At 39.3% G+C, this 13,254-nt stretch overlaps 1 protein-coding gene across 1 annotated transcript; it reads left to right on the top strand.

Moving 5' to 3' along the window:
- Positions 1-1,004: 1,004 nt before the first annotated feature.
- Positions 1,005-11,996, top strand: LOC118269087 (alpha-amylase 4N). Its single transcript, XM_050700385.1, has 11 exons — positions 1,005-1,161; positions 1,562-1,766; positions 6,121-6,278; positions 8,399-8,570; positions 8,833-8,948; positions 9,087-9,270; positions 10,337-10,513; positions 10,592-10,723; positions 11,073-11,273; positions 11,628-11,789; positions 11,870-11,996. Exons 2-11 carry the CDS (start codon positions 1,581-1,583, stop codon positions 11,888-11,890), a joined length of 1,509 nt encoding a protein of 502 aa, XP_050556342.1. The 5' UTR covers positions 1,005-1,161; positions 1,562-1,580; the 3' UTR covers positions 11,891-11,996.
- The last annotated feature ends 1,258 nt before the right edge of the window (positions 11,997-13,254 follow it).

Below are 13,254 nucleotides of genomic sequence, written 5' to 3'. Positions count from 1 at the left end.
GCTTTGGTACTTGTCTATTTCATTAATAAATAAAAATATTTTATTGTCAGTATCATACAATAATTTTGCGTAATGGTATTTCATATTAGTGATCTTGAAATAATTACACAAGAATGCCTATAATAGCCTTCAAGATAATCATGATAGCATTATGTAAAGAAGTGAACACTTGAAAGGATAAGAGGGAAATACCTACAGTAGCACTTTCTCTCAAGTGCTACTTGAATAAGTACCTAAAGAATAGGTAGTGTTAGTATTAATTCCTGTTGCCCTTCAACTAAAGAGGGTATTGTTTTGGCTTTCAAATGTTTCAATAGATTCTACCTTGCTTTGTTTAGTATATTTTGGACAAAATGTTGTAATAGGATTAGGTAATGTAGGTATCAATTTTGATCCTGTTGTTCTACTATAGTTAGATGTCGAGATTTTCCTCAAAATCGCGAGTACAGTTCATAGCACAGAAGCGGCAAAATGAAATGAAAACCGAATGTACAATCAACAGATTTTAATCTTGACTAGCTTACCACATATAGGTACCTATTACAACAAACACAGTCAAAAATATTGTCTCGCTACAATAAAGTTAGGCGATCAGATTGTATGGTTAATTAACCACCGTTCCCTTAACGGTTTGCCGAGTGTACAGCAGTCCCTCTTAAAAAAATCCACATGGATTTAGTTCAGCAATAGATGTAGGTACTTATTGAGTCGTTTTCCAACTGATTATGAAGATGACGGGATGTAATGAGATAACGTCAACACTGTATTGAAATAATTGTTTGTAAACGTTCAGTGATTCTATAGGCCTCGAAAATAAATATTATTATTATTCTTTTCAAAACATATTAGGTTCCTGTTGATATAATGTTGTTTAAGGTTGGCGCCGTCGTCTGTCAGACTTCTTACTGTGTACATGTGTATCAATTTCATTTATTTAGGTATAAAGCTTAGGTACATCATCAAAGAAATTAGGTATTATAATATTTGTTCGTATCTATCTACCTTGGTACATTATGCAAGTGCAATTTAATCTCCTGGCTTTATACAAAGGTGTTAGATAATTGTGTTGTTTACAACTATTATTATTGTTGAGTGGTTGCATTTGGAAGAGCATTGTTGTGTTTAAGTACTCAGTTTGAACAGTTGTGTTTACATCGCCATGTAAGTAAATTTTTCTTATAATTTTATTCGAGTAAATACATCATCCTGGTCTTTTCCCAACAATCACAATTTTAAAGTCCTCAACCACCTTATATAAAAATCTTATTATTTTTTGGTGAAACACACACACCCACAACCCCAGAAAAGTTACAAAGGTGTTCATCATCATCATTAGCCTGTTCTCGTCCACTGATTGACACAGGACTCTCAAATGGCACGCTACTGAGCTCGATCATCACCACCTTCACCTTGCAGATATCGCCACTCTACCTAGCGGGAGGACGCCCTACACTACGCTTGCCTACGTTATTGCTACAAAGGCGTTATAAGCCAAAAATAACATATCCAAGCCTTACTTTGATAAAGTAGTTTGTTTTAACGTTAGTACATATAATTTCAGATTCAATAGAATTGAGAGCATGGCTCTTCTTGTGTGGTTTTGTTTCTGCTCATTGTTTGGCGCGGCGTTATCGTGCGAGGCCTACATCAAGACCAACCAATGGCCGGGCCGCTCCGTCATTGTGCAGATGTTTGAGTGGAAGTGGCTGGACATTGCTGACGAATGCGAGAGGTTCCTAGGACCCAAAGGTTTTGGAGCTGTTCAGGTAAAATATTTCGAGAATGGTATTCGGTGGTATCTGTTAACTAGAAAAAAGTCCCATAAATGATTTGGGTGATGATATAGGTCCAATTCTTTTTACTCCATGTTTCAATTTCTAGATTACCAGTTCCTACTTTCTTTTTGGACAGGGTTTTTTATGCTCGATTCGTCTTGTTGTATAACAATGGGCAAGCCATGTAGTACGTGATAGTACCTGATTATCTTCTTACTTTCCTTTGGGATACATTTTTATATACACGGGGAATGTCTTGAATGAAAAAAAAATTTCAGGTCCACTGTTTTTAATATTTAATTTTTGTATATATTTATTTATAACACTCTAAAATTATATTTTTAAACATTACTTATAAAAATAAAAAAACACAATAACATTTAAAAATATAAAAATAGGAGCCAACCAGTAGCGGGAGCATGGTCCAAGCTGCCGGTGGTTAGGGCTCAAAAGACAGAAACCTCACAATACGTGCCGTTTCGAGGAGTACTGCCTTCTGCATCAGGCCCTTGATCCATCCGCCTAACCCCAGCCTCCTAAGGAGGTGGTCGAGGCTGTTGGGTATTAATCCGTTGGCCGACACGACTATCGGCACAACGATAGCCGAATCCACATTCCACATGTCGACAACCTCGTGAGCCAAGTCAAGATATTTTATTTGTTTATCTTTTTCAGCTTTCACGAGGTTCTCGTTATGAGGGATGGTGATATCGATTATCATCGTGCGGCGCGCTTGTCGGTCTATCACCACTATATCAGGTTTATTGGCTACAATAGTCCTGTCAGTGATGATAGATCGATCCCAGTACAACGTGATATGGCCGTTTTCGAGAACTGGATCGGGCGCATACTTGTAGTATGGAACCTCAAACTCAACAAGTTGGTAGTGCAAAGCAAGTTGCTGGTGGATAATCTTGGCCACCTGATTATGTCTATGCAAATATTCACCATTAGCCAAACGACCACAACCAGAAATTATATGTCTTATGGATTCACCAGGACTATGACATGCCCGACATATGTCAACGGTCCCATCCTTAATAATATATTTCCGGTAGTTATTCGTAAGGATAACTTCGTCCATAATTGCAAAGACAAATCCTTCAGTTTCTCCAAAGAGATTACTGAATCGTAGCCAAGATACGGACGCCAGAAAATCTACACTGGGTCCATGAAGGGCCCGGAAGAAGCGTCCGTGGAGCTCCTTGCTATGCCATACCTCCTTGCGGTCATTGACGCTCAGTACCACAGGTTTACGCCAGTTCTCTTTTGCTAAAGATAGTGGAGTGAATCCATTGTCCATTGCTGCTACTTCTCGATGCATACCCTCGTTTACTTTCAGGAAATATTCCCTGAGGTTGCACACCTCACGGTTATGAAGGGTCTTAGCATTTAATAAGCCTCGACCCCCACACTTCCGCGGGATATACAACCTCATGATCGATGAACGAGGGTGATGCATACGATTTGCAGTCAGCAGTGTTCGGACTCGCCTATCCAGGGTGTCAAGTTCAGTCTGAGTCCACTTGAGTATACCAAAAGAATACATCAGAACCGGCATGACCCAACCGTTATAGGCTCGCACCTTGTTTCCGCCTGATAATGAACTTTTCAGCACTTTATTCAGGCGGCCAAAGAAGCGTTCCCGTAACGATTGTTTCATGTCCGGCCCATTAATGCCTAATCCCTCTGACATACCCAGGTACTTGTAAGTATCATTTGCGGAGAGCGCTCTTAGTTTTGTGAAATCTGAGAGTTCTAGACCCTCAGATTCCACAATCCCTCCTCGCTTCACATGCATGACAGCACATTTATCTACTCCAAATTCCATTCTGATGGAACTACTAAATTTTTCAGTTATTTTCAGTAGTTCCATCAGTTGTTTGTTATTTGGAGCAAACAACTTGAGGTCATCCATGTAAAGCAAGTGGGATATGACTAGACCCCTTCTCCGCAAAGGATAGCCTAGCCCTGAAGCCTCCAATAAAGTACTGAGAGGATTCAAGGCCAAGCAGAACCATAGTGGGCTCAGACTGTCACCCTGGAATATTCCTCGCACTACCTTACAGGTTCTTCACTCCCTTGGATTTGTCTACATCCCGGATAGCAAAGCACAGTACTCCATTGCCTCATACATGACTGCAAGAAGGCGCGTAGAGTTGCATCTATCTTATACAACTCCAGCACCCTCATGAGCCATGTATGTGGCACAGAGTCATATGCCTTTTTATAATCTATCCAGCATGTAGACAAATTCTTTCGGGACCGACGAACCTGTTGGCTTACAACCATATCAATGAGGAGTAGCTCCTTAGTTCCACGAGACCCCTTCCTACATCCATTTTGAGATACAGACATAATGCAATGTTTTTCGATATGTTTTGTTATTTTTGTTCTCAAAATAGATGTAAGAAGTTTATAGACCGTTGGTAAACATGTTATTGGTCTATAATTTTTGGGTTCAGTGGAACTACCTGATTTATGGAGCAGATGGGTAACGCCTGTTGTTAGAAATTGGGGCAACGATCCAGCTTCTAAAGCTGCCTGGAATTGCGATGCTAAGCGAGCGTGTGAACTGGTGAACCATTTGAGCCAGAAGTTGTGCAGCCCGTCTGGCCCCGGTGATTTCCAATTTGGGACCGAACAGGCTGCACTGCTCACATCAGAGGAGGTGATTATCACCTCCTCCATCTCTGGCACAGTTTCACACCTTCGCTCAACATCACAGATCCAGTCATCCTCTGTGTGGCTGACAGGCACCGACCAGATGTTGCGCCAAAATGTGTTAGTGGCTTCATCATCCGGTCGCCGCCCATCAGTCACATCTTGGTTGGATCGTTCCCAATTTCTATATACCCATCTCTGATCTCTTTGGAACATGCGATTCTGAGTATATCGCTCTACTCGTTTTTTGTACCGCCTGATACGATTTGCCCATGCGTAGATTTTCTGCTTCAGGAAGTCGATGCGCTCTGTAACACGCGACATGTATTCATGAGGACTGGTTTCAGTCCCCACAAATGCACGTCTTACAAAGCGCATCACTCTAGGACGAGTATTGCCATCCCTGAAGCAGGATAGTTTGCCGATAAGCACCCTGGCCTCACTGATACGACGCTCAATCCTGCACTGCCAGGCTGGTACTGCTGGTTTTGGTCGGACTGCTGCGTCAAGATTCGAGAATCTGACGTTAGCCACTCGACAAGCTGCTACCGCCCCACAGTACAGAATCGAGTGTGTATCATAGAGGTTTTCGCTACTTTCAAAATATGTTTTAAGTAGCGAATCCAGAGCGCTTACCAGCGCCCTATTTCTTCCACACATGGGCAAACGTGGCAGTTTTGGTTTTAAAGGAGCAAATCTATACTCACGAATTGCATCCTCCAAAGCACTCCTCAGTCGTTCATTGCACTGAGTACTTACTTGTTCAACCCTGTCGTCCTCCACTCCAGCGGCAGGAGTGGTCGGTGTCACATTTTGTGACGCTGTAGGTGTTTGTACCACCTCTTGTGGTGGGGCGGGGACGACACGGTTGCGCAGTGCTTCTGAGCGTAGCCGATCAAGTGCAGCCTCGTCCAATCTACGATTGCGTTGGATGACCCGCACCTGATCCGAGAGTCGTTGAGCCGAGACGTTGACGAATGGTTCGAGTACCTGAAACATCGACAGCATCCTTTCACGGTACGCAGTGAGGTTGGTTCCTCCCTCCGTAGCACCGTAGTACGCGCGCATGACGTTCTCATTTATTGTTTGAGTCCATTTCATGCGCCGCGCACAACCACCGGCAGCGGGGACCCGTCCCGGGGTCTGTTGACCCCTGGCTCCCAAGCCCGTCGGTGGCCGGCCTCTCCTCGGCCGACGTACAGGTGGCGGCGACGTCGGCGGGGAGAAATATTCGTCGCTCGAGCTCGACGCTACTGCTGTCACCGGTTCGTGGTTGGGTTCCGGCGACGGCGAGGCGGAGCTGAGCGACGAGTCCGGGGATGGTGGGGGTGCGCCTCGTGTCCTCCTGGCTCTCGTCAACATGGTTTTATATAGTTTTCTTCATTTTAGTATATAATATTAGGTTTTTCTTATTGTTGTCACTGTCACTGTGATGTCACTGTTTATTATTGTTTTTATAATGGTTTTTTTTTGATTTTGTAAAATATTTATGGGTAGTATAAATAGTTCTGAAACGGTGTTGATTTGATTTGATTTTAAAACCAATATGAGATGTATAAATTATAAATATAAAAAGCAGACAGAATTTTTCCATGTTGACGTCATGGTGTTGCCAGGCGAACAAACAACAATTTAATTTATTCTTATGCTTAGATAGTTATAATATTTTTTTGATTAACAGACTTCGCCACCATCAGAGAATTTGATTTTAAAGCTAGAGGGCAATATAAGGCCTTGGTATGAACGCTATCAGGTAATGTCGTATAACCTGGTTACCAGATCAGGAGATGAAATGGATTTCCTGAACATGACTACTAGGTGCAACAAAGCTGGAGTCAGGTACGTCAACCGTAGGCATTTTTTATTATAAATTAGTTGCAATCTTGCGATTAAGCTTAAGATTTGCTTGATAGTAAGTGCTCACCGTAGTTTAATTACTTTTGCAACACCAGATGTAGATAACAGTGGCATAATCAAACTGTAGATTGGACATCCAGTACTATTAACAGATGAGATGCAACAACATTAGGTACATTATTGCTTGACGCTAAAATTCAGTAAGAGGATGGTAGGAACTTATTTCGTGATTGCTATTGGCGTATACTCTCAAATGATACGGTACAGAGACTTAGTAAAAATTGCAGTAGGTATTATACAACCCGTATCTTTAATTGTTTATATTGTGAGATACACATCCCAATTAATTTTATTGATTAATACAGATTATATTAGCAACAAAGAACCGTGTGTTATTTTTCCTGTTACCAGAAAATTCTAAAGTAGACGTGTAATCAATGCATTGGCGCACCCTATCCGGTCAGCTTCGCTACTATCTATGTTGCCATCGTGATATGAACCGGCTTACTATTAATATTTTAATGCGTAAAATAAATGTACCTGCGACAAAAGAACCCTCAAATACCTACTGGTCAGTAGATACCTAAAATCGTGTATTATGGTCAGTAATAGTAGACTGCCTCTTTACTACCCCATATACTTCTCTCGGGCATTTCGCATCGTAAGAGACTACCAATTTGACATAGGCATAGGGCAGCGCGCTCTGAAAAATCGTTCTGACTCGCTCGCTAAAGGTGCAGATTGTAGGAATCTCTTTTAAATATTATGTAGAGTAGTTCAGCTGTGGATTGCCAAAGGATATTGGATGGCGCAGAAGACGTCATCCAACTGGAGCTCCGGCTCGAAGAGCAGGAGTAGAAACGGGGTGGTTTTTAATTAATAAGAGTTTGACACTGCCTCTCAGCTCACTCAACACGGGAGAAGACACATGATATTTATCCCGCCTCAAAAAAGAGTGATATTGGTTTATGAAAAAGATCATACGAGCGAAATGTTAGGAATGCGGCTGTTACTCGTAGAAGACTTATAACAACTATAATAACATCTGCTTAACCTTTTGGAAGGGAACAGGATACTACATTTTTTTTTAAGATAGGAACATGCACTCGTCTCGTGTACATATCTATAAGTATATTACAATTATCTCATTTGTCGCTAAGACACATACAAGCTCTTAACAACACCGATTATAAATTAAAACGAACGTCACATAATCTTACCTTATACCTACTATAATCTTTAATTCTGCATCATGCACTTAATTTTCTGACTCATTAATTGAAATGATAACATTATTAGAGTCTACTTAGCAATTATCGTAAATGACGCTTAATATATTATTATCTACCAGTCTTACACAATAGTAATTAAAAAGATATCTACTTAAGTATATAGAAAAAATATCAGTTGGTGCGTCGTACTATATTTTGATGACGTTAGTGATGTGTAGGTTAGTAACCTGTAGCTTACAACAGCTGTAATGATAAGGCAAGACTCATAGACCATTTCTATAGGTAGGTAGACAAAATCATGAAAGATATAAAAAGATAATGTGCAAATACTGCATAAGTATTTCACGATGACGAAGATAAAAAAGTGGATGTAGTACGATCATCATAGAAATAAGTAAGCAATTGATTGAACAATAAAGAAGAATGAAAGAAAGAAGAATCATTTATTTGGTACAATACCTGGCACAAATAGTAGGCACGAAATAAAATAAAAAAGAATAATCAAAATAAATGTGGATATAAACAAAAACACTCAAAATTCTTGTTTTGTTCAGCTCAACATCCATTGTGCCTGAAAGTTTACTAATGTCCAGTTTAGGTTTTTTCTTGTACAGCTCAACATTGTCCAGTTCAGCATGGATGCCAGACATCTAATGCAATGCAAAATGTGAATAAGAGAGCAGTAATATAACGATTTTGAAAAATTAAGCTGATACTACCCTGGCCCAAAGAAGAGTCAGTTAAATCAAGTCTCCTTAATTAAGATTATACCAGAATCTCACTCTCTTAAAATAACGACTTGTGAAGCTTACCTACTATAACAAACCGAGTGAAAAGGCTTAGGTACATAATAACACTCTTTTTCCCCAGAATTTACGTGGATGTGGTATTCAACCATATGACGATACCACATAATGATAGTGTGGGTACTGGTGGTAGCACAGCTGATCCTGATACATATTCTTACCCTGGTGTCCCATATACTGAAGAACACTTCAACTTTCCTGTATGTGAAGTTAACGATTATAACAATGCTACTGAGGTCAGTGAATTTTGGCTTTTATGTGTTATGATTTCATATGGTAACAAAAATCTTAAGATATGCCATACTTTTACTAGTTTAATGTCCGTTTTCTCTAACTCTGACATTTTGGTTTTCACCAACCTATAAATGACTCCTAACATTACACAAGTAAGGAGTTAGTTTAGGTGTTAGGGGTGGTTGATAAGACGGCCATTAGACTGTTATATTTAAATGAAAGAGTATCTTCATTTTGTTTAATCAAAGTTTTCCTTTTCTCCAGGTCCGAGTTTGTCAATTGGGTGGATTACAAGATTTGAATCAGACAAATCATTACGTTCGTCTAAAGATTACGAATTACTTGAACAAACTTATTGATCTTGGTGCTGCTGGCCTTAGGTGAAAATAATACTATTATGATACTTATATTTAGGACATAGTCCCTATTTCTAGAGTCTTAGAGTCAATTTCACAGTGTCTTTTGGGGCTTTGTGACAAAATATGTATGAAAACTTAATTTGAATTCTGTTCATCCAGAGTGGACGCAGCCAAGCACATGTGGCCAGAGGACTTGCAGGATATTTACAGACGTCTCAATAATTTGAACATGAATCATGGGTTCCGAAGGAATTCCAGACCTTACATTTACCAGGAAGTGTCCAAAGGTGGAACAGTCACATTTGAAGAGTATAAAAATATGGGAGATGTTACGGAATTTACTGTAAGTCTGATTTGTGATCTCTGATTTAAGACTTAAAGTACTTTTTACTTTACAACTGATTTGTCTATTGGAGCCTTTCTCGATCTGAAAAAGGTTACAGCGACAAGGCACTGTTATGAAAAAAAATTCAATAGAAATGAAAAATTGTCATCCATCAAAATTATTAGGCTTAAACAGAGGATCGTCTGTTTAAATGCCTAAGAATTTTCGACACTTGGAAGTCGTCCCTTAATTATGTAACTTTTCTTTAGTCTGATAAACTTTGAACAATTACCAAAATACCGTAAATTGTGTCCCGATCACTTAACAGTTTGCCCAAATTATTGTATCAAGATTTTCGCTGTATCACATTTACTCACAAAGCGTTAATGTTGAAGACATTTTGGGTTCAGAACGCTTCTCAAATATTTTAACTTTATACAAATTTTACACAAACTAAATCTTCTGAAAGTATGTTGAAGAAAGGACTTGCATGATTCTGCAACATCCATTATGGCTGATTCATGGACAAATTAGTTTTCATTAACTACACAGGCATGATCGTGCATGAAGCTCTAATAAAATCAGTTAGTCATTTTAAAATTTGATAACGACACATTTTGTGTTCACGCATAATTAAGTTAAATTATATTTTGTAATACGCTAAATCATTTTGAATGTTGTGGTGCCCCGGAGGTTTAGGACGCCCGCTCCTCATGCACGAGGATGCGGGTTCGAAACCTACCAAAGGCAAGTAGCAATGTGAGTTATAATACTCTTTTTAAGATTATTTAGACACCACTGACAAAAGGTGAATGAAAATATCGTGAGGAGACTTGAGCTTATAATTTCAAACTCACCACGAGTAATACTCACACCTCCGTGCGAGAAGAAGCCTTTAGTAGTGGCCACTTACAGGCTGCTGATGTGTGATGATGTGTGATGATGTGTAAATGATTTTGTCTCATTATTATTGATTGTAGGTATGTATTATTTTTCAAAGCTGATTGTAATATCAACAGGTATTAGCTAAAGACAAAAAGGCTATTCCAAAAACGCGGATAAAGTTAACTAACTATTTTTTTAGGCTGGCGCTGAATTAGCACTAATATTCAGTGGTCGAAAACCTTTGAAAACTTTAGAATCATGGGGAACAACAGCACTAGATATGATGCCCAGTGACAACGCTGTGATATTCGTTGACAACCACGATACGCAGCGCAATGGTCTTATACTGACTTACAAAAATGAAACTTTATATAAGGTAAATCAAATCAATCTGAATTTTGGAGAAGTCTGATTATTTATCAACAATCCTAAATTGTGTCTGTTTCCTTTACAGGCTGCGATAGCATTTCTTCTAGCACATCCATATGGACAGCCACGAATGACAAGCAGCTTTGCTTTTACTTATTTCGATCAGGGTCCACCAGCTGATAATGAAGACAATATTGTGTCTCCTATTATTTATGAGGTAGGGGCCATTTTTTAATTGCGTTTGCAGTACCAGATCCCTGATGCCTCTTATGTAGGTAATTGATCTTTTTTATTGACAGAGCCGTATTATTCCTGAGATAAACTAGGCAAGTGTCTAGGGCGCCAGTTTACAGAGAAGTGCCAGGAAACGCGCGTGACTAACTGACATAGTGATCGCTATAGCAGTTGCGGTGGCGCCAAAAAAATTAGGGGCTTCTATGAGGCGCTTGCCTAAGACGCTCTTTAGGTTTAACCGCCTATGACGTTTTTTTAGTATCTGAACGAACTTTAATTACATTCCCTACCGTTTACTTATTTTTTTTTTTTGTGCCTCTTTTTTCAACCAGGATGGTACGTGTGATGAAGGATGGGTGTGTGAACATCGATGGCCGGCCATATACAGGATGGTTAGATTCAGAAACGAAGTACACAATGCTCCACTCACAAACTGGTGGACTAATGGCAATAATCAGATTGCTTTTGGTTTGCGGAAGAAAGGATTTATTGTGTTCAATACGGAGAAGACCGAGTTAAACGAAGAGTTTCAGGTAAGTTGTTTGGAACAGGAAATTAGAAAAAGGTTTTTTTTATGGAAGCTGACGTATCACCTGATGGTAAGCAATCGTCCGCCCATGGACACATGAAATACCAGAGGCGTTACAAGTGCGTTGCCGGCCTTATGGGGTTTAGGGATTTATGGGTTGTTGGGGAATCGGGGATTGGGAAGATAAGGAAGGGGGAATTGGGCCTTCGGTAACCTCACTCACACAACGCGTCACGTCGGTTTTCGGTGAGGCCGTGGTATCACTCCGGTCGAGCCGGCCCATTCGTGCCGAAGCATGACTCTCCCACACTTATAATTATTTTGAAGTTCTAACTAACTAAAAATTAACTGTTCACAGACTGGGCTTCCAGCTGGTGTATATTGTGACATAATATCTGGTCAAAAGGAAGGAAGCTTTTGTACTGGGAAGAATGTGACCGTGTCTAGTACTGGGGCAGCTTACATCACACTATCTGGAGCTGGAGATGACCTGCATTTTGCTATACATGTTGGGGATGAGGTATCTATCCATAATTTTGTATGATAGCAAAAATTCTTTTTCATATTTCATGATCTTTACACTACATAATCTTTTATTAGTCTTATTTCAGTCAGTACTGAATTCGGATTAGAAGATTCCCGTAGCAGTGAAGAAACTAGGATTAAATCTTCAAGAGAAAATTGTAATTAAGTTATTTATTATGTTAATAAAGCCTATAAGTAAACATTTCGCTGTTTTAATTCATCTCTACTAATTAGTAATATGAAAGGCTTAGTTTGGTAAAAACAAGGCAGTCTTGGGCAGAATATGTGACTAACGTTATTCCATAGACAAGAAGTCTTCTTGACTGAAAATATGGTTCTTCCTTATCTCGCTGGGTACAATAAGGTTGGGTTGCAATACGTATGGCGTTGCGGGTTAGATTCCCGCATCGGATTACAATTGCCAATAAAAGTTTCAAATAAAAATAACCATTAGTAGACCGAGCCTAATTTTTGGGTGTTCAGACCCTGTGACAGAGAGCTTATTTAGTCTTCGGTCTTCAATCCGAATGTCTATGACAACGGGTCTAACCAAGAATGTACTATTTCTCTAAAATGGTAGAAGAAGACAGATTGAGGTCGATCCCTCTATAATTGGCATGATATTTGGTTAAAAGTTAAGACGTAGAACTGAATCAAAAAAAAAGCATTAAAATTGGGTTATTCAGATTTGGATGTCTAAGATTCTGACTACCTATTTGCAAATACCGTACCGAGAAATAGCTGCTCCAAATACGTTTAAGTTATCAAAATAATAATTACCCAAAATCTTTCTCATTAACTGATCCCAGTAAGGGAAGTTTAATTTTCAAGCGAAATAACAAAAATCTAAAAGTAATAGAAATACATTTTCTCCTAATTAAACCTAATAAGGTTTTATTAGTAGTAGTAGTAGGTAGAATACTAAGGACTCAGATCCCCGCATGCAATGAATTAAAATCAAATAACCTATGAGAGTCCACTGATGCGCTCTCCCCAAAAGACAAATGTATAATCTCAATGTTTGGCAAACTGGATAATATGGAATATTCATACATATAAGGTACCTATCTCTGTTATTATTTTAATCATCTCTAATGTCCATTATATCAAATCTTTAACATTAGGTACAGTAACTACAACCATTGGTAGCTCCTAGTGTTACCACCTCTATATAAGTATCTCGATAAACATATGCAGATATTCATACAAATTACGTTCTTGATTCAAATTTATCTGGTACCTAGTCATACACATAGGCTATCCAGACATTGTGAAACAGTGTGATACATTGTGACGCACATGACAATATCATTGTGTGATTCACAAATTGTTGTTCCGCATCTGGGTAACCTGTGTAGTGTGAGTGCTTTTTTTACGAAAATGCCAGAATTACTGTTTCCAAATGGATCTGCGGGAAAAATACCTACAGGGCCCAGAATAGGCCTACAGACCGAAAAAAA

Source organism: Spodoptera frugiperda, chromosome 2 (genome assembly GCF_023101765.2).
Source record: "Spodoptera frugiperda isolate SF20-4 chromosome 2, AGI-APGP_CSIRO_Sfru_2.0, whole genome shotgun sequence".
NCBI classification, from domain to species: Eukaryota; Metazoa; Arthropoda; class Insecta; order Lepidoptera; family Noctuidae; genus Spodoptera; species Spodoptera frugiperda.
The sequence above is the reverse complement of the archived record's forward strand: the minus strand, read 5'-3'. Positions and strand labels throughout refer to the sequence as shown.